Genomic DNA, 25771 nt, shown 5'->3' with positions numbered 1-25771 from the left:
TGCATACAAAATAACTGAAATTAATATTGTCTGATATACTAGCACTGCGTAGGCCTACGTTAACATGCCTACTTGTGTTTATGAACAAGCTTGTCAACATCCGGTCAACTTCCATATTTTACAAACGCTTAATGAGTCTGATTCACAAATGATTAAATTGAGTTATTCTTTGTTCAGACTAATAGCAAAGGCAGAAAAAAACACATACAAATATAAATTACACAGACTGTTGTATGCACTGAAAGAGTGTGGAGAGCGTCATGTATGGAGTCAAATTATGGTCAATAATATTTAGCATTCATAGAAATAGTTTTGCATCCGTATAAATAGTTTTGCATCAGTAGAAAAAGATTTGCATCCGCAGGAATAGTTTTGGATCTGCAAAAAAGTAATTTGTAAAAAGGTTTTGCATCCGTAATTCTACGGATTCACAAATATCTTTCTGTGGATGCAAAACATTTTCTGCGAATGCAAATCTTTTTCTACGGATGCAATAGCAATACAAAATATTATTGACCCTACTTTGACTCCATAGCCATGGAGCTTAAAGCTGGTGTAGGCAAGTTTTGCGAATTGCTATAGCTTCAAGGCCTGGCATGCCACGTCTCCCATGGATCATGCTGTCTCCCATTCTGCCCACATAGGCATCAGGGAGTGGGAAAGGAGGGCTAACGCACATTATTACACGGCCTTTATTGAACCGTTTTATGATTTACATTTATGCATTTAGCTCTTATCCAAAGCAAGTAGCCTGTAGATGTGCAGTAGATAATCAATAACTCAAAAGTACGCACATTCTCAAGAAGATCGTCTAAAATGATGTAGCAATAGCCTTAGCCTACTAATTTTTCGAAATCATTTGAAAGAGTCAATCAAGTTTTTTCATGAACATTCATTTTGGGGCTTCAAATTCTCGAAGTGCTATCAAACATAGACATTGTGAAAGGTTGGTCCTACTGTAGCAGAGTAATATGCATGCAGTTCTCTACTGGCGTCTTCAAGTTATTGTATAAATCCATTCTCCACCTGTACTAGTTAACTTCTTAGTATTCTTTAGTATGTTTTGACAATTATGTAGATGTGGTGTAAGCAAAGAGGGAGACTTGAGAAATCTGACATAAATACAACAGTTATTTCACACAATAAAAGATCTTCTTTGGCAACACACTTTTTGTATACACACAACCAATGTTGTAAACGCAGTAGACACAAATAGGATGAATATTATAACTAGTACAAAACTCAGTTCTGGTGTCCCAGACTCATACAAACAAAAAAGGGAAGGATTGTGTAAAAACTCAGTCAGCAGTATAAGGCTTCCATTGTAAGCTGTGATACATTCCGATTTATAAAGGTCTGGAATGTTAACCTTGGCTTTCCTCAAGATTATCAGCCAGTTTGTATCACAGCAGTTTAAAGCGTTTCCACTAATATATAGAACTTGAAGACGCACAGACAAATTAGCAACCAAAGAATCATCTAATGAAACAAAAGCATTATTTCTAACATCAAGCTCTCTTATTGGAGAACATACAATGCTGTCAGGGATCGCAACTAGGTTGTTGTAGGAAATGTTAAGCTGAGTCAGTGCTGCTAAACAAGGTAAAGACCAGTCAGTGTTTGTCATGTTAATTTCACTGATACTAAGTGACTGTAAACTTCTCTGGACACCCTCCAAGGCATCCAAGTGTATCATCAAATCTTCATTCCTTGCCAGTTTGAGAGAAACGAGAGGTGTTTGATCAAAAGTTCTTGGATGGAGAACCTCTATGCCATTGTCTTGTAAGTTAAGATGTCTTAGAGTCCTAATTTGGCTGAAGTTGACGCAGGACAAATCAGGTTGTGGGCTTCGTTTTGTCATGTTGTCTGGTTTTGGTCTTGGTTCACATGGCTTCACGGTGTTCTGTTGTAGATTCAGAGTCTCTATACGAGGCAGGGACTGTAGAGAGAGGGGGGATAAGTGTGTGATGTCATTGTTTTGCAAGTCAAAGTACCGCAAGGAGGGAAAGAGAGGTTGGGCAAAGTTTCCCACAGTACCATCCTGCGCAGAGTCATAGCTGACATCAGACAAACAGTTTGTACTCAAATTCAGTGTTTCCAAAGCTGTCAGATACCTCAGGGTTTGTAGAGGAAAGTACCTGAAGTGATTGTTACTCAAGTCCATATAAACCAACGGTATGTGCCTCCAGTTGGAATATATGTTATCGTTCTCTAAAGTACTGTTCTTCGCACACGTGATCTCTTTGTAAAGAGTGTTGGACTCTGGCACCTGGACCTCTGTGCTCATGGCCCCCAACATGTTGTGTTGCAGGTGAAGGTGTCTCAGATGACTGGTCTTTGGGACAATTGGAAAATAAAGGAGGTTGTTGTGACTCAGATCCAAGATTTCAAGTTTGTACAATTCCTCATCCTCGTGTGTTACAAAGAACTCAATAGAATTACGGCTCAGGTTCAAGAATTTCACCTGATGGAGTTTGAAGTCACAGATGTGGGCCAAATTGTTTCGGGCCAAGTTCAAACTTTCTAGTTCTCTCAAAGTTATAAATGTCCCCGGCTCTATATGTGATATGAGATTATTTTCAAGGGAAATCGTTCTCAAGCCCTTGGCTCCTGTAAAGGATTTTGACATTAGTTTCATCAAAGTATTTCCTGTGAGATCTAGGTGTTCCAGAGAGGACATGTTGGAAATATAAAGTCCTACTGCATCACCATCTAAGCTGTTCAGAGACATATCCAGCCTCCTCAATGTTTGGAGGCGCTGTAGGGTTTTGCTGTTTATCTCAACGTTGTTGTTCAGCTCATTACGGGCCAGGTTCAGTTCTATCAGTTCTGGAACATACTGGAAAACCAGATCATCCATGAGCTCAAGATGGTTATAGCTGAGGTCCAGTCTCTTCAGGTCTGGTAGAGCCAGCAGGCCCAGCTGCCTGATCATGTTGTGGGAGAGGTCCAGTCCCCTAAGCCTTGGGTCCAGTCCGTCAGGAACTGACGTCAGGTTCTGGTGTTGCTGGGACAGCTCCTGGTTTTGAAGTAATACATGTATCACATGCTTAAAAATATGCACATATGCTGGTGTTGTAAGTGTAATGGTGCTGCAGAAGGCTTGCACTTTCAAACACTACCAATAGTACTTAGACTCTGGAAATCAATACATGACAATGTTACAATATTAAGTTTGTTAATCAGAACAACTACAGTAAAATGTAATTAGACAATGAAGTTTCCTATTTTCTGGAGGTCCTACCTGGTGGTGCAGATCTTGCCTTCCAAAGACTGGATAAAGGAGAGAGTGTGACCATAAGAGGTAAAAGAGATTGAGAGTGTGTCCCATCATCATTCTGCTTATTTTGCTTCTCTGGGCAGCGCTGCATGACTCTACAGCCATATATAGCTGCTCGTCATGAAAAAGAAAAAAAAAAGTAAGAGGAAAGAAGGGATGTGGACACCAGATACGCTGCTTGTTGACTTTTATTAACCCAATAAACACGTTTGTCACAACACCCTCTGAGAGGACAGAGCATGTCGAGTTTAATATATTTGAATTATTTATTTAATATATTTGCGACCCTATCAAGTTGTCAAAAATGTGTTATTTCTAGATTTCTCCGCATTAACATTTATTTTAAGATCTATTCAAATATTGATGAATGAGAAATGCTCCTGCCCTGAGCGCAAACCTTCATACAGCCATCCAAGCATGAAACATTAGATCATAGTTGTCTATCACCTTATTGTGTGACATTGTGCAATTGTTATTTGATCAACAAAAAATACTCATACATATTTACATATCTGTATATACATGTATATATATCAATATAAATATTTGACTTTTGTGTATGACAAACACAAACGTTTTCAGTTTCAGAATGATTTGGCATGTTCTGTTGTTACCAACCTTTCTCTATTTACAAAGGGAAACAATTCACAATTGTTTTTAAGCAAACCTTAGATTTAACTTACCCCTGTATAAACTTGCTTTAATCTCTCCTAGTAAGTATCCTTTTATGCGTTTAATTTAGAATTTTAAGCCACATTTCTTTATTCTATGACAGGTATGTCTGATGAAACCCATCAGTACAAATATGTGTTACCTTCATGTAAGGCATATTATATCAGCCAACCGGACAACACCTCTTCCATGGCAGGTAAATTTATCACTGTTTGTTCCTGCTATAGTTAAATCCGGAACTCTTTCCTAAACGGAAACCTTGCTAAAATAGCCAGGAAGAACAAACAAACTTCCGGTGAGGAGATGGGGGGGAAGCACTGTCGAAGGTATAAACAGACACAGTGATGAAATAAACTGTGATGACAGAACACAGCAGAACACACAAACAAAGACTGTCACGGGACAAGGACCAGAGTAGTAGTACCTACAGGCTTGAAGGCTACCTGCACCTGAAGTGACAAGAGATTTATTTCTATGTTGCTATTTTTACGACAATACTCCAAATACAAAAGACCATGACAGAGGTTTTAAAATAAGAAAAAGTTGCAGAAAGCATCATTTGTACTGAACTGTTTGGAAATAATTTACAGATTCCCTGAGTGGTTCTGAAACGTCCATCATCCAGTTTACATTTATCTTTAAGGCTTTTACCAAGACCATATTTTTCCTGTTGTCATTAAATGTCTGTATCAGCTGCCTCCAGGTCTTTTTGGAGGCTGGTATATCCTGCTGATAACCACACTTTCAATCTTCTCTCCAACACTGACAGTGTTGACAATGTTTCAAGCCTCATCATTTTCCCCAGTTTATTGTCATTTCGTTCTTGTCCTCTGCTCCATTTTGTTTTGTTTATAAACATTTTTCATCATTTTTTTTGTGCATCCCTCTACAGTGTCAGGACTCCCTTGAAAAAGCAACACTGGCTTCACTGAAAGTTAACTAAATAAGAAATCTTCTTCTTCAAATATGGATATCAAGCTAACCTGCAAGCCAGGAGCTAGTATAATTATTATAAAAGTATTTAGCTTGGGGGTAAACATGGGGAATATTATCCTGTGAGAAAAATAGAGATAAGATTAGGCTTGCAAAAACTGTCATGGCCTGACTGGCCAGTGACAAACCTTGGGCCAAATCTCTTCTGCTCTTCAGCGGAGCTCAGGTAAGCTGCATGATGCCAAAGAAGGTGGAGTCAGCGTCCATGGAGATCTGGGCCTGGGGTCGGTCTGGGATGACCAGCTCAAGCTCATCTCTCTGTTCCAACTTCACTATACCTGGGGAAGGAGTGAGAAGGGGGCTTTACAGTTGTATTTTGTCTGAAGAGGGAGATAGATAGGGGAGGGTATTACAGCTCCAAAACATCTGGGGAGGGAGAAAGATAGGAGGGTCCTGCAGCTTCATTGTGCCTGTACATGGAGCATTTTAGATTTTCAAAGGGGAGTGGAGGGTAGCATTCTGACATAATTATGTAAAACTTCCATGCAAGGTTAGCCTGCCCTGCATAAGAAGTTGCTGTTTAGTGTTTTATAATGGCCATCTTTGTTAGAGAGTTGCCTTGCTTACTACTTCTAAACTCCCAATCATTGTCCTCTTCCTGTATTTCCAGTGTGTCTCCTGCAAATTTAAATAATGTATGATGAACTGATACTTCAAGGCACTTAAAGTTAAACATTTAATTCAACCACTGCAAGAAACCAATGAATTAGTCTCCTAAGTTGCAACTGTTAGACAAATCAAATGCACCTTCATTTAATTCTGCAGAACTTACCTGTTGCACAGACCTTTCCATGACACAATGTAAAACAGTTACAATGGTACACATCCAGTCCTTGATTTTCAGCTGCATTTACTACATGCACTATTTGAATGTCACTTTGGTTAAAAATGTCTGCTAAATTAATCCGTGTAAATATCATCAAACAGGTCTGCTCTCAGGTTGTGGGGGCCTACCTGCGGTGTAACAGGTGTTGGCAGAGTTAGTCTGGGGCATCTCCTGGAGGCAGCGCAGCAGGTCAAAGGATCTCTGACTGGTCTGCGAACCGCTGCTACGTACAATGTGACCCATAATGGCTCCTGGACTCAGGAACAGAACCTGACAGTTAAAGATCAACAGGGTTGGGGAGTAACGGATTACAAGTAATCGGATTACTGTAATCTAATTAGAAAATAATTGTAACTGAATATTTATTTTTATTTTCAAGTTTTCAACACAAAAATACAAACACAACAAACCCCTGTGGTCGATCCTCCCTCCCTCAACCTTCCCTTCACAATTCAGACATATATAGTTCGATTTCAGGTTGAATATAGTAAAAAAAGTTAAGTACAAAATGATCAGAAATAGAACTTCCATGACAATTATAGTAACCATAAAAATAGTAATAATAATATTCTTAGAAAAAAGTACTTCGTTTTGTATATATTTCAGACCATGTTGCTATCGTCGTTTCGCAGAAGCCATGCATTCTGGCAACAGAAATTTCAGAAACTATTATGTCAAGACATGTGTTCAGCTATTGTAATCGAGTCAGTGTATGTGGTGGTAGCCAGCGTTGAGCTAGGATCTTTTTAGCAGCAGTCAACCCAGATAATTCTATTATTTTTTCTGATTTTGGAAATTTTAAAATATTCAACAGTGTGGCTGTGGGGGTGCAAGGTAAGTCCCTCCCTAACAATTCTGATAGTGTAGATGTCACCATCTTCCAGAAATGAGCCACCGGCTCACAATACCAGTACATGTGCATAAATGTTCCCACCTGACCAACAGTGCACAGATCACATAATGGAGAGGTAGAGATCTTCATGCATTGGCATTTTCTTGGGGTCAGGTAGAGGATTCTTAGAGGATTCTATAATTGAACCCCACACTTTGTCCCATTGTATGGAGTAATCCTTTTGATTCAGGTCCTTTAACCAAATATTTTGTACATAAAGAGAAGTGTAAGAAGATAATACAAATTGGGAATACAGTAAAGACACTATACCCTTTGGATTGCTTTTGCTTAGTATATTATGCAGGGGATGGAGCACAAGTTTTGTGTTCCAGGGAACTCCATAGGCTTTCATAGAGGACCTTAATTGATGATACAGGAAGAAAGAGAAGCCAGGCAGATTATAGAATTTACGTAGGTCATCAAAAGAACGAAGGCCATTATCATCGAAAATATCACGTAAGACATGAATACCTCTGTCCCTCCAGGCAGGAAAGGTAAATGGAGCTTTACCAGTTAGGAGTGAATAGTTATTAAATATTGGGGTATTCAGATGCCATTTCTGGGCAGGTTTTAGTGATTTTTCAGCGGCACGCCAGACAGAGAGAAGATAAGAGACTATTGGACCTAATCTTTGCTTAGCTTGTTTGCAAGTGCTGAATGAATTAGATCTTGGAGTCTGTGGGGGGAAGCAAGCCTCTCCTCCACAGGCCTCCAAGAAACCGATGCATTTGGGTTTAGCCAAACTGAGATTGGACAGAGATTGGACCAAAAGTATAATTAAAAATTTGGGACTGAAAGACCACCCTGTGCTCTGTGTCGTTGTAATGTGGACATTTTAATCCGAGGCTGTTTCCCCTTCCAAATGAATTTAGATACTAATGACTGGAGATTTTGCCAGTATTTGGGAGGAGGGGCTAACGGTAACATGGAAGAGAAAAAATTAACCCTTGGTAAAATGTCCATCTTGACCACAGAGACACAGACCCGCATTGTAAGCGGGGTGTGTGACCATCTGTCAAGGTCCCTATCAATGCGGTCAAGGATGCCCTTAAAGTTTTTAGATGCTGTATTTGACAAAGATGGATAGACATCAATGCCCAGATATTTAAAGTGCTTCACAATGGGTATGTCAGGGGGCAGCAAAGAGGGGATTCATCTAGAGTTGAGGGAGTCAGGTGGCTGAGCGGTGAGGGAGTCGGGCTAGTAATCTGAAGGTTGCCAGTTCGATTCCTAGCCGTGCAAAATGAAGTTGTGTCCTTGGGCAAGGCACTTCACCCTACTTGCTTCGGGGGGAATGTCCCTCTACTTACTGTAAGTTGCTCTGGATAAGAGCTCTGCTAAATGACTAAATGTAGAGTTAAGTGGTAACAATGACGATTTGGACCAGTTAATTTTATAGCCTGACATCTTACTAAAGTCTCTGAATGTATCTAGGATGTATTGAATAGAGGTGGGTGTCTGATCTATAAATAATAGTATTTTGTCGGCATATAACGCCAAGTGATGTTTAGTATTTTTATAAGTGATAATAGTATTAAGAGGATGTTGTCGTATCGACTGAGCAAGTGGTTCTAGTGAGAGCAAACAACAGAGGAGAAAAAGGGCATCCTTGGCGGCAAGACCGTGAGACTGGGAATGGAGAGGACATATTATGGCCATTACAGCAGAAGGGTTACTGTAAAGTAATTTTGTTAGATTGATGAATTGATGGTCAAAACCAAATTTTTCTAGAACCACCCATAAATAATCCCATTCCAGTCGGTCAAATGCTTTTTCTGCATCTAAAGACAGCACCACACATAGTGACTCAATATCCCGAGCTGCATGGATGATATGTAGCAGTCGGCGCATGTTGTCTGATGCTAAACGAGATTTTATAAAGCCCGGCCGTCTGGTCCTGATGTATAAGTTTGGTCATGTATAGCCTAAATCTACCCGTGTAGCTAGCACTCTGGCGAATACCTTTATTTCTGTGTTTAAGATAGAAAGGGGTCTATAGTTGATACACAATGTGGGGTCCTTGTTGGGTTTGGGTAGCACTACTATTATGGCTGAGTTAGCATCATTAAAGAAGGACCCTTGTTCGATTGATGAGTAAATCATATCCAAAAATAACTAGCCAAGTCCCAGATTAGGCCTAGTCGATTTTCTTTTGAAAAATGTAGGCCTATCCTTTTAATTGCAAAATTGGCTTTTTTATCCTTGCCCATTTTCTTTGTGACTTTCCCATTTGCTTAACAGACACACTACTTTGTTAGAAATTTAATCATGGCTGCCTAACAAAGTCAAACGCAATTGCAAACATCGTGTCGCGCCAACACACAGCATTTTTCTCCTGGTGTTTCAACCCTCAATTTCTGTTCAAAGAAGTTCCAGGTTATGTAAACAAACTTAAACTGGTTATAAACTAGGTTTTGAAAGTAATTCAAAAGTAATGGAAAGTAATCAGGTTACATGACTGAGTCTGGGTAATCCAAAAGTTACGTTACTGATTACAATTGTGGATGGGTAACTATAAACTGTAACGGATTACATTTAAAAAGTAACCTACCCAACCCAACACATTGGGGTGCATGTGGTTTACCTCAGAGCTAGTAGGCTACATTTGTCAGTTTGTCAGCTGCTGCACATTGGCATAAATGGGTGAAGAGTTGCTGACTTATGGACTGGTCTGATTATTGTTGTTGATTGCTTTTTCAGGGATTCCTTTTTCAAGTTTATTTTCTCATGTACTGAATTTGTTTATCCAAGTTCTAGTCTTCTGAGGGAATACATTAGTTGTTGACTTTCATAAGCATGAAGCCATGCAAGCTGAAGCATTGTTGGAAAAATTGAAGATGTAACACATTTATCCTGTATAAGAATGGTTCTGTGTTCAGCATTCCTTGGGTGCAAAGAGAGGCCTGCCCCCAGATCTGAACTCTGGGTAAACATACAAGACCCTTATCTTGGGGTTGTGGACTAGAAAGAAGGAGGTTGGTTTGGTTGTTTTAAGGAGATACTTTGTGACAAGGACTATAGGTGGAGATGCAAGGTCTGGTGACCATTTGTTGACACCTATGTGAAGGAGTTTACGACCCCAGGACCGGAGATCCTGTTGTTGTGTTTCAATCAGGGTGGATGTTGTAAACACGCACACACGTAAACACGCACACGTAAACACGCACACGCGCGCCAGGTCTATACAAGGGAGCCAATGAAGAAGAGCCATGGGACATTTGCATGCCTTTGTCTTAACCAATGACTGTAAAGAGCGGGGCTGCTTAAATAGGTAGCTAGCGCAACATGCTAGCAGACAAACTTTGTACCACAATGGCGTGTGATGTTTTTGTCTCCTTGTGGGCCGGCCGCAAGCAATAAAGCTTTCTTAAACTTGTTCACCGGCTGACTGTGCAATGCTTGATAGATTAATATTTCTGACATTTTGGTCCTTCGAAGGCCGCATTCCAACACCCTTTCCATCATCCAGAACCAAGACCTGACATCGTGCAGACGTGCATGACAATGGAGAACCTCACAGCAAATATGGCTGTTTAAAAAGAGGCCCCCCAAAAAGAGTTTTTTGGGGGGGGTGGATGGTGGAAAGGTGACGGAATTCTGGACGAGCTAAGAGGCACAGCTTTCGATGGACAAGGTAAGAATAAATTGTATATATATAGTCGAAGAATACTTGTTTTTTATTTTTATATACCGTGAGGGATGAAAAACTCTGCAGTGAAGTCGTTAAAGACTAATAACTGGTTAATATATAGTTGGATGAAATACTCCACTGTGAAGTCGTGCACTAAACTCACAATGGATTCTGACCTGTAAATGTATATTGGTTGAATTTGACACATAATAACTGATTGTTATTGTTGATGAATTGGGAATTGTAATTTACACATGGTAAAGGCGTTTGACGTGCCATTAGCGAGTGGAGTTCTACATAAGTGCGTTTATTGTTGCTGAGATGTTTGTTTTGAGTATCTGAGTCTGGTGGTAGACACGTACCATAAACATGTGTTATTAAATCCTAGCCAAACGAACAGGACAAGGCCTGGTCGACCAGGCCTCGGATGCGTGAACATAAGATAGGACTTTTCAGTGTACAATGTAGAATTTGGACTCGATTTTTGAGTTAAATATAAATTACGTGCAATTATATCTCTTGCATTTGCTTAATTCAGGTCCAAGTTGTGAAATGGTGCAGGCTAATCACAGGGGTCACGTTTACTAAGATATGGCGCCGGGGTACCGGGAAGCAGCGTTAGTAGCCTATTTTGCTAAGTTCTGTAGAAAGCCGTTGAGGTAAATGGATCGGTCCACAGTCGTTGTGAGAAGACTACAGGTATTAAATCACTCCGTGCGCACGTAAAAGATAGTACTAAATTAGTCGATGAGGACTAATTGTATAGTTGTTAAAATAGCGGTTCTATTGTGTGTATACCATTTGTGTAATTGTTTTACATGTTGTAAGAGGGTAGAATTGACCCTAGAAGGAAATCAGAAGGCTGACATGATTCTAGCGAATTTGCCAGTCCGCTGTCTGTTGAACAAAGTCTTTTACAAATTGCTAAGATAGCTTTGGGATCTGAGAGGAAAAGATCCAAGCTGTGACTTTGTTAGCTAATAGCTAATGGTGAAAACGTGGAGGAAGTGCATTTTGCTCTGTCCTGAGACAAAGGAGTAGTGATGTGTCGTTCGTGAACGATTCGTTCATTTTGAACGAATCCTTACAAGGACCCGGGAGTAACGAGTCCTCTCAAAGAGTGATTCGTTCATTTTCTCGTGGCCGCGCATCGGGACTGTTGCATAGGCTCGTCCAAGTAAACATAAATGATTCGTTCATTTCCCGACTCGGTCTTCGGGTACCAGTCTTTGGATCATTTTTCACGTGACCTGCATAGGCTCTGTAGTGGTAGCTAGAGGGAACGCTAGAGGGGACGATTCGTTCATTTCCCGACTCTGCCTTTCTACAAGTCTTTGGATCCTTTTTTCACGTGACCCGCATTGTATTTTTTAGTAAAGGAAACAGTTTCCTCATTCCCTTTCGTGTGCCTGCTGTTTTAGTAAGACGTGAATGATATTCGCTCAAGTCATCATACTGACTGGTTTTGTTATTTTCACTTTACATTTACACTTACAGTTTTTTACACTTTGCAGTGTAATTGTTTGCCGTGATAATTAAATGCTAGTGTGATAATAAATGACCAAATACAAACTGTCATGATACATTATTTTAATGCAGGAATTTCTTTTAAAATAGTATCTGCTGGTGCACATGTCATGCACTAACCGTAACAGTAAAATGATCCGAACTTCCCATCACTACAAAGGAGAGTCCAGGAAGTTAGATTTGCAACTATGGCAACGACATTTGTAGCTAACAAACTTACAGAGAGACTCAACAGCGATGGCGGCGGGTACAGGCTAGTAAAGGAATTGCAGCTTGACATTTTAGATCCAGGATAGCTAACCTAAAATTTAGATAAATAGATGAATTTGGAGCGAATTTTACATATTAATTTGGTTACTTTTGAAATATGTTACGTGATGAGCATTTTGATACATTTGCTAATAAGATTTACAAGCTCTTCTCCTGTCTGGCCCCCCAGTGGTGGAATCAACTCCCCACCTCCATTAGAGACACTGACTGTCTCTCCACCTTCAAGAAAAGGCTCAAGACGCACTTGTTCCGGGAGTACAACGGTACTTAGGAATGGTTTGCTTGACCCGATGTTAGTTTCCTCAAGGATCACAATGACTCTTGCTTAGAGACTTGTTGCTCTTTTGGTTAGTGGTAACTGATTTAAAATGTTTGTACTCGCTGTGATATATTGTTTTTATTATTGTTGCTTGTTTTTTCCACAGGTACACTTGCACTTATAGCGGTTCATGTTGTTTAATTGTAACTTGTTTAACTACATGCTCTTATGGTTCTTCCCTTTGGAACTTACTTTGGTTGTTCACAATGTGTGCTTCATGTTTTGGCTACTCGCAATGTTTTTGTGGCTATCTTGTTGTTATGATCAGTGACCTATGCACTTTGTAAAGCTCTCTCTTGGAAGTTGCTTTGGATAAAAGCGTCTGCTAAATGAATAAATGTAAATGTAAGATTTTTGTTTGTTTGAGTACATTTTATATGAGTTACAGAAAATCCGAGGAGAGATGGAGAAAGGTGGGGGCTAAAATAGAGTCCCGTTACGTTGAGATCTTACAAAGGTGATCCCAGAGGGGTGTAGTTCTGCATAATTATGTGAGTATTATTGCTGAAAGATGAGTCCGTTTAGATTAATTCGAAGTTTGTTGGTTAACAAATGCGTGATCAACATTTGTTTTAATTCCTAGCCAAACAGGGAGGTAAAGCCTTTCTGACCAGAACTTGTATTTATGAGCGGAGAATTTGTGATGTGTGATGTTATTCAATAAATATGCAGAAATTAAAACCCCTGGTTCATAAATTAGTTATAATTGGATTGGAAAAGTTATACTTTAGCAAAAAGTGAATAGAAGGTAAACACCAACCAGCTGTGTTGGTCAAAGAAAAACAGAGAAAAAAGGTTTTTCCCAGAGCGTTTTGCTGTTTGTCTTGAGTTCCAACACGCGCTGAGAGGCTGTGTGTTTGATTCGAGTTTGAAATGCGCGCTGATAGATAGTTTTTACTCAATGAATCAACTCAAATAAACTAAGAGTAATTGAGAAATGAGAAGTGTTACATTAAATCATATACAAACTACTAAATATTCAAATTAAATATTTTCATTTGGGTTAATTTGGTCCGCAAATTTCGAATTGAGAAGGTTGACCGTGCATTACGCATGCTGAGGGCTGGCAAATAATATATGCATATTCAAAGGAGTATTCTGTATTACATGCTTTAATAAGACTTTTGAGAAGTTAAAGAGTAAGGTTTTGTGTTTTATGGGCTTATGTTACACTTGTTAAATTGTGAACTTAAGGGCTTAGAAAGGAAAAGGGAGAATTTATATTTTCTTTTGTCTTAAGGGCATTGTTTGAATGACGTGATTACGAGTCGTAGCGTAATTCCAGCATGAATTACTTGGTCCAAGAGAAGTTTTTAACCTATCTAAACATGGATTTCATGAAACAAAGTTATGATAACGATAGTTAAATGTGGGTCAGATAACTAGTAAAGGGTTAATTTTGAAATCAAACGGCGAGATTCATTCGATATTTGCAACCTTGGGAAGTTTTTGTGTTCAGAACAGAAAGGGAATGTGTTTTGTTTAAGGGTTTGATTTCATTTGAAATTGTAACTTTATTACTATCTACATCTGATTTTAATAACCACGTGCACATCAAATATCCATTGACATGGAATCAATTGATGGCATTTTTCCAGTTTGGGTTATTTTGAAGCTGTGTTTTTCACATGTTGTTTTATTTTGGTTTAAGGAAATGTGAAATATTATGAGGAAATGATTAGAAGGTTACATGAAAGATTGGTTTAAAGTGGATCATGAAAGTTTATGAAATAATGCGAGAACAGAGATGATTGACACTTTGATGTTCTGAAAAGGGAACTATGCATATACTTGAAGGTATATGGGCTAATATTTGAAGTCAAAATAGTAAAATCTAGGGTTTTTAAGAGTTTTGTGAAAGGTATTAGATGCAATTTGGTTAAAAATGAGAAAGAGAAAATAACTAAAATATACTTTTGTTTCGGAGTTTGATTGTCATTTTGATTTTAAGTTTTGTTTGAGAGTTTTATCAGAGCCTGACACAATGTTTGGGATAAACAGTTCGGCTGTGATAAAGTTGTATTAATAAATGGTATTAGTGCATAAAAAGGGTGATTATAACATTGAGTTCAGTTTTGGACTGCAGCCAAAGCAAGTTATGAAGTTCTACCTATCTGACCTTTATGGAAAATATAGTTGGGAAAAATGTTTGGTTAATAGCTACATTAAGAACATTATTTGGTCTATATTTCATTTAAGAAGCATACAGATTCAATTCTGGTTTGGGATGATGACAATGGGTTTTATCATATCTTTGAGAAAAAGAGGTGTGATTTGATAAAAAGAGTATTCTGAAACAATATAGGTCTTAAACTTAACTGTTTTAAAAGAAAGACAAGTTTTGAAAGTAATGAGATTAACAGTTGATTTTCTAAAGAAGGGAACAAAGAAACAGATTCAACTCCTATTAGTCATTTCTAGGCATGACTAATAGGAGTTGAATATCAAATGATGATGTATTGTCTTATCATATACTGTTACATGTGTTTGCTCAAAAAAAAGAAATGTGAAGGGAAAAATACTGCCTGGTAATGGTAGATATGTTTACTAGGCGGATTGAAGTCTTTCCCAGTCCTATAGCAGAGGTATTAACACAATTTGAAATGATTTATGGAAGATCATATGTAATACCACAACTTAAACCTTTCACATAGCATGATGAAGAGGCGGATCAAAACGTTAACCGATTTTATAAAAAATGCTAACTAGAAAAGAGATATCTTCTGCTAAATTCTGTTCCAGGTGAAGCAATAAACCAAAGAGTGGATGAGTCAAACCATTAGATTAGGGTATTGATTAAAGTTATCAAAGGAAAGAACTGGTCCAGCCCAAGTTGGGAAGGACCATATCAGGTACTAATCACCACACCCACTGGAGTCAAAATAGCAGAGGACATTTTGGAGATGCTTGTCACACTGTAAGAAAGGGACATTGATACAGGGACAGATTAGTTACTCACCACAGTCTTGAGGCACAAGTCTGACTACAAAGGGGAGTCGTTCTTTAAATTGAAAGGCCCGTCTCAACCTCAGTGAAGAAATCAACGGCCAACAGAGACATAGGGTGTAGACTAAATAGGCTAAAAAGATAGGAGACAGTAAGCAGGGTAAGGTAGCAAAGATGGGTGACCTATTTCCTTGTCCGTAGTATTGTGACATCTGTGGTACCATATGTAGCTTATTGTTGCTAATATTCATAATAGTCTTCCCTATACTATGGTTTGAAAAGGGAATTGCTCCTGCATGATGAATAAGGGAATGATCTACAAGGGAAGATATTGATTATAAAGAATTTTTTGCTCAAGCTAGACACGGCTTGTCCATAACAAACACCATGTTCAAGCATAAGGGTGTCCATATGTGCACTTGGCACCAGGACACCCGAGGTCTCAGTTCGATGATAGACTTGTAGTCGTGTCGTCGGATCTGAGGCCGAATGTCTTGGACACTCGGGTGAGGAGAGGGGCGGAGCTGTCAACTGATCACCACCTGGTGGTGAGTTGGCTACGATGGTGGGGGAAGACGCCGGTCAGGCCTGGCAGGCCCAAACGTAATGTAAGGGTCTGCTGGGAACGGCTGTCAGAATCCCCTGTCAGAAGGAGCTTCAACTCCCACCTCCGGGAGAGCTTCGATCATATCTCGGGGGAGGCCGGGGACATTGAGTCCGAATGGGCCATGTTCCGGGCCTCCATTGTTGAGGCGGCTGACCGGAGCTGCGGACGCAAGGCGGTCGGTGCATGTCGCGGCGGCAACCCTCGGACCCGGTGGTGGACGCCGGAGGTGAGGGAAGCCGTCAAGCTGAAGAAGGAGGCCTATCGGATTTTGTTGGCTGGTAGGACTCCAGAGGCAGCTGATGTGTACCGGCAGGTCAAGCGGAATGCGGCTTTGGCGGTCGCGGAGGCAAAAACCCGGGCGTGGGAGGAGTTCGGCGAGGCCATGGAGAATGACTTCCGAACGGCTTCGAAAAGGTTCTGGACCACCATCCGGCGACTCAGGAGGGGGAAGCAGTGCACTGTCAACGCTGTATATGGTGGGGATGGTGCGCTGCTGACCTCGATGGGGGACGTCCTGGATCGGTGGAAGGAATACTTTGAAGACCTCCTTAATCCCACCAACACGCGTTCCGACGTGGAGGCAGAGTCTGGGGACATTGGGGGGGGCCCTTCTATCTCTGGGGCTGAGGTCGCCGAGGTGGTTGAAAAGCTCCGCGGTGGCAAGGCCCCTGGGGTGGATGAGGTCCGCCCGGAGTTCCTTAAGGCTCTGGATGTTGTAGGACTGTCTTGGTTGACACGACTCTGCAACATCGCGTGGACATCGGGGACAGTGCCTCTGGACTGGCAGACCGGGGTGGTGGTTCCCCTCTTTAAAAAGGGGGACCGGAGGGTGTGCTCCAACTTTAGGGGGATCACACTCCTCAGCCTCCCTGGGAAAGTCTATTCAGGGGTTCTGGAGAGGAGGGTCCGTCGGATTGTCGAACCTCGGATTCAGGAGGAGCAATGTGGTTTTCGTCCTGGCCGTGGAACTGTGGACCAGCTCTATACCCTCGGCAGGGTTCTGGAGGGTGCATGGGAGTTCGCCCAACCAGTCTACACATGTTTTGTGGATTTGGAAAAGGCGTTCATGTGGGGGGTGCTCCAGGAGTACGGGGTACCGGACTCCCTGATCGGGGCTGTTTGGTCCCTGTACGACTGGTGCCAGAGCTTGGTCCGCATTGCCGGTAGTAAGTCGAACTTGTTCCCGGTGAGGGTTGGACTCCGCCAGGGCTGCCCTTTGTCACCGATTCTGTTCATAACTTATATGGACAGAATTTCTAGGCGCAGCCAGGGCGTTGAGGGGGTCCGGTTTGGTGACCTCAGGATCGGGTCGCTGCTTTTTGCGGATGATGTGGTCCTGTTTGCTTCATCGGGCCGTGACCTCCAGCTCTCACTGGAGCGGTTCGCAACCGAATGCGAAGCGGCTGGGATGGGAATCAGCACCTCCAAATCTGAGGCCATGATTATCGACAGGAAAAAGGTGGAGTGCAATCTCCGGGTCGGGGAGGAGATCTTGTCCCAAGCGGAGGAGTTCAAGTATCTCGGGGTCTTGTTCACGAGTGAGGGAAGGATGGAGCGCGAGATCGACAGGCGGGTCGGTGCGGCGTCTGCAGTGATGCGGGCTCTGCATCGGTCCGTCGTGGTGAAGAAGGGAGTCAGGTGGCTGAGCGGTGAGGGAGTCGGACTAGTAATCCGAAGGTTGCCAGTTCGATTCCCGGTCATGCCAACTGACGTTGTGTCCTTGGGCAAGGCACTTCACCCTACTTGCCTCGGGGGAATGTCCCTGTACTTACTGTAAGTCGCTCTGGATAAGAGCGTCTGCTAAATGACTAAATGTAAATGTAAATGTAAGAAGGAGCTGAGTCGAAAGGCGAAGCTCTCTATTTACCAGTCGATCTACGTTCCTACCCTCACCTATGGTCACGAACTGTGGGTAGTGACCGAAAGAACGAGATCGCGAATACAAGCGGCCAAAATGAGTTTTCTCCGCAGGGTGTCCGGGCTCTCCCTTAGAGATAGGGTGAGAATCTCGGTCATCCGGGAGGGGCTCAGAGTAGAACCGCTGCTCCTCCGCGTCGAGAGGGGCCAGTTGAGGTGGCTCGGGCATCTGATAAGGATGCCTCCTGGACGCCTCCCTGGTGAGGTGTTCTGGGCACGTCCCACTGGGAAGAGGCCCCGGGGAAGATCCAGGACACGCTGGAGGGACTATGTCTCTCGGCTGGCCTGGGAACGCCTCGGGGTCCCCCAGGAAGAGCTGGTGGAAGTGGCCGGGGAGAGGAAAGTCTGGGCCTCCCTGCTTAGGTTGCTGCCCCCGCGACCCGACCCCTGGACAAGCGGAAGATGATGGATGGATGTTTGCTCAACTAGAAGTTCATACTGATAACATTGATTTCATTTTTTCTGGGAATGCTAAAGCAGATGTGGCCAAAGAGGCAGCTATACAAGATGTCTTAACATTAGGAAATGTGGATGAGACTGTCTTGAGAGATATGAAGTGTCACCAAAATGATGGGTTGTGTAAATTCAAAGGAGGAACTTATATTACCAAAGAATCTATTTTGTTATGTATTGATTTGAGCCATGGGATGAATAATGTCTCAAACAGGAGGGATGGAGATAACGAAAGAGTGTTTATAGCATATGGATTTACAAACTATACAAGAAAAACTTTAAGAAAAAACTTTTTTAGCATACCCTATTTGAGAGAAGACATAATATGCATGAACTTTATTGAGCTGAAGAAATATTGTAAAGATTCAGGAATGGGCGACGACGAGTCAGTTGCTTACATCTGACCTCTGTGAGAATGTAATTTTAATCACTGTGTAGTCTACTTTGTTCTGAAATTCACAGACAGGAGAGAGATGCTGTTTTAAATCCAGTGAGAGGTCTGCTAAGGAGACTGGATTGTGGTGACGGATTTGACATGTAAAGTCCTGGAAATGACCCGAGGTGATGGGGTCATTCCTAGCTAGTTTCGGAGGTGATAATCGAGGAGATAGCATGGTACAAGTGAGTCATTGCAAGCGTGAACTTTGTTTGATAGTGCAAACAAAGGAAACGCGTTTCCTTGATTAGCACTCCCCGCTGTGCCTATAGTACAGTGCGTAGGGGTTTCCGTTTTAATAAACTAAACTACATTGCCTATGAGAAAATTACACTATCACCATGCATACACAATCATGGCATCCGTTTCAGCAAATTGGACTTTGTGATAACAATGGGAATTGTCTTGGGCGTTCTGTTTTGTATGTTGAAATACGTATGGTCTAAATGGTGCTATGATTCCGGATGTGATGATTTAACTGTTTCATTGGTAACAATGCAAATGGTAAATAGATTCAGAAGTGAAGTTTTAATCTTGATATAAATTAGACATTTTCTGTGGAATACAATTTAGGTACAAACACTCCTATCATGATACGTTCTACCAGTTACGTGAAGATGTTCCAGTTGATTTGTTATGTTCCAGGGCAGAAGTTTGAATGTTTTGAGAACAGTTATAGACTGTTGGAAGAGGTGATAACAATACTGTTTCATTTATGTGACTTGATGAAGTATTATTTGGGAGTTGCATTAAAGCTTAATGTTTTGTTTTTGAGAAACCGGTTTGTACTACAGAAAGTTGATATTAATTTGAAAAGAAACAGAAATTGAGAACATGTAATGACATTTCAGGATTTGTGCCAAAGTGATGTGTCTTATCATGCAGAGGTTGTAAAAGAGTTAGCAACAGGCTGGAGAGAAATGTCTGTTGATCTAAAGTCCTGACCGCCCTGTAGGAGATCACCTTCGGGGGAGGGGGAGCTTCTTTTGCCATCTATAAAATGGAGATAAGTTTGACCGGGGGAGTACATCTGGAGACAAAATCTGGGGTGACTTAAGGGTTAAACAGGTTTTTGTTTGGTTAACTGAGGTTTATGACTCCCTGACCTGGAGGGAACTGCTTATCACCTAACCTGGAGAGGAATAGCACAATCAGGGCCTGGTTTAGACTGTCTTAGAAGAACCTGACTGACAGTTTACTGAAGGGTTGATGGTTTTAGAGATGACCATGTAGACAACAAGTAGGCATGTTCTTATATCCTGATAATTTCTGTATTGATTTCTTTGTTGTGTGAGGGGTCAAGGGGAATACAGGGTCTGGGGGCACCCTCTCCTGGGAGGTAGGCCTAAGGACGCTTAATTGAGGGGATCAAGTCAACAGGTGCGACTCATATTCCTGATTGTGCTTGCTTTAAAGGTCCCGATTAGATGAAGAAAAGAAAAGAGTGGAGCTGGAGATATACTCGGCAGACGTCGGTTGAAGGACCGCCTGTTATTTCGCCGATTGTTGGTGTGAACTTTGTTTGACGTAAAGTGTTTAATTTACCGTTTTTTGGGAAATCCTAGTACGGCAGTGTGCCTGCTAGTGTTCTGGCTCCTCTGAACAAAAACAAATATAACCGAAGTATTGCTGCAATTGTCCGTCTCATCGTCTCGTTCTTTGCTGTCCTGCACCCAGGGGAAAGTATTCGGTGACGGAGATAGCGAATCGTCACAACTGGTGGAGGATGCGGGCAGACTAAGCGGAGACGTATCCCCTACACAGCCTGACGGACCATTTACAGCAACCAAGATGACGAGCGGGGAAGTGGTGGCACAGCTGGCCGCCTTATCGGCCCAACAGACCGCGACCTTGAACGTCATCAGGCAGATGTTGGAAAGAGAACCACGGGGACGGCCCACGCCTATAGTGAGCAGCCTGATACCCCGTCTCACGAAGGAGGAGGACATAGAAGCCTACCTGACGGCCTTTGAGAGGACTGCGAGGAGGGAGGCATGGCCGGTTGGAGACTGGGCGGGGCTCATTGCCCGATAGCTGACCGGTCCGGCCCAGGCAGCCTATTTCGACCTGGGGGAGGAAGGCGCCGAAAACTATAACACCCTGAAGCAGGATATCCTGGCCCGGTTTCACTTCAGCCCCAAGGAAAGGGCGACTCGGTTCCACGAGTGGAAGTACTGCGAGGGTGAGTCCCCGAGAGGCCAGCTGCACCAGCTCATTCGACTGATAAAGGGATGGCTGGGACCTGCCAACACTATCGAAGAAGTGTTTGAAACCATGGTGGTTGACAAATGTCTCAGGGAACTGCCTACCCATCTGGTGAAGACGGTTAGCCACGGGAACCCTACCACCGTCGACAGGCTGGTCCAGTTAATAGAAATGGCGGGGGCCACAGAAGCACTTGTACGAGCAGGAGGGGCCGTGAGACCTCCTCGAGGACCAAACCCGAAGAACGAGCGGAAGATGGGTCCTCCTAGGAACGCTGACCAGACTCGCTCCCCTGCGCAAGAACCCAGGACTAGCGCCCATCCCAGGCAGACGCAGTGTTACCGGTGTGGGGCCTTTGGACACATAGCCCGTCACTGTACCACCGGGGATGAACCCATGCCGACAGAGGGTTCCACAGCCACACGGAGGGAAGGGCCAGCCCCAACTCCGGTGCCTTGCTGGCACGTGGAGGTAACACCAGCTTGGCGGGTACCGGTGAGGATGGGCTGCGTAGACACACTCAGGGAGCATGGTATCCTTGATCCGGGAGGACCTACAAAGGGAGTGGAATTATCTGACGGAGGATATGACGGTCTCGTGTATACACGGAGACAGCAGGGACTACCCTACCGCCAAGGTCAAACTCAACACACCGGCAGGAAAGACGACAATGTCCATGGGGGTGTCCCCGGTCCTAATGGTGCCAGTGTTGCTGGGACGGGATTGTCCGTTGTTCGGCGCGCTATGGGCAAAGGCAGAGAGGAGTGCCCAAGCCCCAAAGAAGAAGAGAAACCCGGTTCCACGTATCGGTCTGGCCCACTCGACGACCAACCACGACGACCCGGGAGGAGAGGGGCAGGCGGACGCCATAAACGGGATGGCTTGCTGGGGGAAAGAGAGACGGGGCGTAACGGCGAACAGGAGGCGGATACTCCCGAACGCCGCCTTCGCTAGCTGTTCGCCGAGGCCTCGCTGGAGGACGAATGGAAGGGCTTTGGGAGTTTGCAGGACGAGGGGGCCGAGGAGGAAGACAGACTACGGCAGGTGTTCATGGAGACCACTGAGGACGAGTCATGGCCCGGGTTCCACACAGAGTTGTCGGACGGTGAGGGCGAACAATCGCCCCCTCGACCCAACATCCGGGACGTGACCCTCTCGGAGGACATCATGGGACAGTTCGGGACGGCCCAGCAGAGGGACCCAGACGTCCGCAACGCGATGGGCAGAGTGGGGATGGTGGACGGGGAACGACTTACAGTCGAGGGTGAGTTAAAATACCCATTCTACGCCCTAACCAAAGGATTGTTGTACTGGGTCTGTGAACGCAGGGGTGAGAAGCGCAACCTGTTGGTGGTCCCGCGCACCTATAGGGATACTGTTCTCTACCTGGCACATTCGCACGTCCTTTGAAGAGTGCTGGCCCGCTTCTACTGGCCGGGAGTGACCAAAGACGTAGCTAAGTACTGCACTTCATGCGACATCTGCCAACGGACAGCCCCTAAGGCGCACTACCGTAACCCTCTGATACCTCTCCCCATCATAGAGACCCCTTTTGAGAGAGTGGCCATGGACTTGGTGGGACCACTACCGCGCTCTGCGCGCGGCCACGAGTATATTTTGGTGGTGGTGGACTACGCCACAAAATTCCCTGAAGCGATCCCCCTGAGGACAATGGCCACAAAGGGGATAGCCAAAGAACTGTATATGATGTTTTCACGGGTCGGCCTGCCTTCTACCATACTGACCGATCAAGGTACGCCATTTATGTCCAGATTGATGAAGGACCTGTGTAAGCTGTATAAAGTGGAGCAGATACGCACAAGCGTTTACCATCCTCAGACTGACGGTTTGTGTGAACGCCTGAACAAGACCATAAAGGGGATGTTGAGATAAAGAAGAAAAGAAAAGAGTGGAGCTGGAGATATACTCGGCAGACGTCGGTTGAGGGACCGCCTGTTATTTCGCCGATTGTTGGTGTGAACTTTGTTTGACGTAAAGTGTTTAATTTACCGTTTTTTTGGAAATCCTAGTACGGCAGTGAACCTGCTAGTGTTCTTGCTCCTCTGAACAAAAACAAATATAACCGAAGTATTGCTGCAATTGTCCGTCTCATCGTCTCGTTCTTTGCTGTCCTGCACCCGGGGGAAAGTATTCGGTGACGGAGATACCGAATCGTCACAACTGGTGGAGGATGCGGGCAGACTAAGCGGAGACGTATCCCCTACACAGCCTGACGGACCATTTACAGCAACCAAGATGACGAGCGGGGAAGTGGTGGCACAGCTGATGCCCTATCAGCCCAACAGACCGCGACCTTGAACGTCATCAGGCAGATGTTGGAAAGGGAACCACGGGGACGGCCCACGCCTAACGTGAGCAGCCTGATACCCCGTCTCACGAAGGAGGAGGACATAGAAGCCTACCTGACGGCCTTTGAGAGGACTGCGAGGAGGGAGGCATGGCCGGTTGGAGACTGGGCGGGGCTCATTGCCCCACAGCTGACCGGTCCGGCCCAGGCAGCCTATTTGGACCTGGGGGAGGAAGGCGCCGAAAACTATAACACCCTGAAGCAGGAGATCCTGGCCCGGTTTCACTTCAGCCCCAGGGAAAGGGCGACTCGGTTCCACGAGTGGAAGTACTGCGAGGGTGAGTCCCCGAGAGGCATACCTTTGTCTTAACCAATGACTGTAAAGAGCGGGGCTGCTTAAATAGGTAGCTAGCGCAACATGCTAGCAGACAAACTTAGTACCACAATGGCGTGCGATGTTTTTGTCTCCTTGTGGGCCGGCCGCAAGCAATAAAGCTTTCTTAAACTTGTTCACCGACTGACTGTGCAATGCTTGATAGATTAATATTTCTGACAAGAATGAAGCCATGCAAGCTGAAGCATGAAGCCATGCTTAAAGCCATGCTTAAGCATGAAGCCATGCTTAAGCTTGAAGCCATGCTTGCATGGCTTTTTAACATTGTAAAAAAAACAGCTCTAATGGTAATTCTTCAATTTGCAATGCAAATGTACCGTATTTTTCTGAAAATACGCCACATTTTCTATAAACCGCACCCCACCAGAATGGGAGCTTTGTGTTTGCAAATCTGAGTAACCGCATATGCCGCACTTGATACAGGAACAATGATACCAAACAATGCACGAGTAGGCCTATAGGCGATTTTACAGCATGCCGTTAACACACTTTGAAAACGAAAGTAAGTGCGTAATGTATCTTTTCTATTGCCCGGGAATTAAGTAATATTAAATAGCATTAACGAAAAAAGTGTTTTTACTGTTGTTTTATTATAAAAACGTGCTATAAGCCGCATCGAAATATAAGCTTCACCACCACAAGAAACATGTCAAATCGGGGTACAAACCGCGGCTTTATTTCCGAAAAATATTCAACTCATATTGAAATGTATATTGATATGTGGAAGGTTCTACCTGTCCATACACCATGAAGAAGCCGTTCTGTTGGATCAGGATCTTATTTCCCTCAGAAGATATGGCAGCCCCCTGCTGCACAGCAACAGTCCACGGAATTACAGTTACATTCCCTATGGTGAGAACATGGTTTTAACATCAGAGAAGTGGTGAGAGTACATGTTATTGATTTCAACACCAAGAACATGGACATCCGCTAAACAGCTGATTCAAAATAAATAAGAATATAACTACTTTTTCACATTACATACATATAATTTTTTACTTACCTCTCACAAAAGGCTGTTTTGCAGCATTGGCTGACAGCTGCATAAATGAGTGCGCTGATAGGGTAAAAAAAGTTGATCTGTATCTACTTTATAACACTTCTGACACATTGTTTGGCTTAAACCTAGTCTTGGGCAGTGTCATGTATCCATGTTACCAGAAACCCCCTACCCACATCTGCAGCCCTGCTGCCCTTCTTCCCGTTTTGTTCTTCGAACACTTGCCCTCGTTTGCTGTCAGAAAAAAAGTTGCCTGAAAACATGCTGAGTTACACAGAGGATTTAATCACTAATTGACCTTCATAAAGTGAGTCCAGGAGAGATCAGGGTCTATTTTATGTCCTGACTCCTTGATCTGCAAATCAGCAGTACAGTAAGGACATAACAAAAAGACAAACAGAATTCTCAATGACAGTGTCGGTCGTACCGTTTACTGCTTTGCTAGAAATTCTAGGAAACAAGCCCTTTACAGATGCCAGCGTTCTCATCCACATACCTGCCCTCGAGCAACTATCCCAGCCAATATTCCATTATTCAGTTCCTCCAGTTTTGAGAAGGCTGGTTTTGGCTTCCCCGAAAGTGACACTAAGTCTAAGTCGCTTTTCAGCCTCTTGAAATTCTCATCTAAAACAGATACTCTGTACACCAGGAGGAAGCTGATACCTGATGTGAAGGCTGTTACCAGTAATAAAGTATTGTATTGCATTCTATGGCTGTCCTGAGGGCCTGAAGGTGTCTTCGGTTAACTGGAAGGGTAATGTTGCACTTCGGTTAACCCGGAAACTGCAATGTTCTGTTTTTAGACCGAAAATGGGGAACTGTCTTTGCAAGTACCAAACACCACACACAGACTGAAACACCATCAGACACACACACACACATTTCTCTCACTGTGAAGATTGAACTCATTTTAGATTGTCTGTGGATTGTGGTTGAACTTGCACTGTACTGCAAACTCACCCACATAAGTGCTCCCAGTTGCTTTGAAAGACAAAATACTGTAAGAGTCAAAACAATGGGCTTCATTCAAGAAATATTATTTGTTCTTGTTAGTGCCTGAGCCAACTGAATCCCACATCAAAGCTGAAGTGGTAA

The 25771-nt window shown here is 43.4% G+C and overlaps 2 protein-coding genes across 2 annotated transcripts; both read right to left on the bottom strand.

The window, feature by feature from the left end:
• Positions 1-956: 956 nt before the first annotated feature.
• LOC136954239 (transforming growth factor beta activator LRRC32-like) lies at positions 957-3521 on the bottom strand. The gene is given in 3 exon segments (XM_067247824.1): positions 957-3019; positions 3245-3409; positions 3411-3521. Coding segments are annotated over 3 exon segments (2160 nt in total). The 3' UTR covers positions 957-1135.
• Positions 3522-5084: 1563 nt separating this feature from the next.
• Positions 5085-24761, bottom strand: LOC136954241 (tumor necrosis factor ligand superfamily member 13B-like). Its single transcript, XM_067247825.1, has 4 exons — positions 24680-24761; positions 24411-24523; positions 5900-6041; positions 5085-5223 (listed from the first exon to the last, which is right to left on the bottom strand). The coding sequence occupies exons 1-4, from the start codon at positions 24720-24722 to the stop codon at positions 5108-5110; spliced, it is 414 nt and encodes a 137-aa protein (XP_067103926.1). The 5' UTR covers positions 24723-24761; the 3' UTR covers positions 5085-5107.
• Positions 24762-25771: the final 1010 nt, after the last annotated feature.

The sequence above is a fragment of the Osmerus mordax genome, chromosome 12, assembly GCF_038355195.1.
Source record: "Osmerus mordax isolate fOsmMor3 chromosome 12, fOsmMor3.pri, whole genome shotgun sequence".
Classification (NCBI taxonomy): Eukaryota; Metazoa; Chordata; class Actinopteri; order Osmeriformes; family Osmeridae; genus Osmerus; species Osmerus mordax.
Note: the sequence above shows the minus strand (reverse complement) of the source record. Positions and strands in the feature narration are given on the sequence as shown.

What these genes read in the sequence shown, in the direction of transcription:
- LOC136954241 (XM_067247825.1), bottom strand. Translation starts at nt 24,722, where the DNA reads ATGCAGCTGTCAGCCAATGCTGCAAAACAGCCTTTTGTGAGAG. An exon ending in TCTTCATGGTGTATGGACAG is followed by an intron (nt 6,042 to 24,410) that starts GTAGAACCTTCC and finishes TTTAACTGTCAG; the next exon opens with GTTCTGTTCCTGAGTCCAGG. An exon ending in CAACACCTGTTACACCGCAG is followed by an intron (nt 5,224 to 5,899) that starts GTAGGCCCCCAC and finishes CTCCTTCCCCAG; the next exon opens with GTATAGTGAAGTTGGAACAG.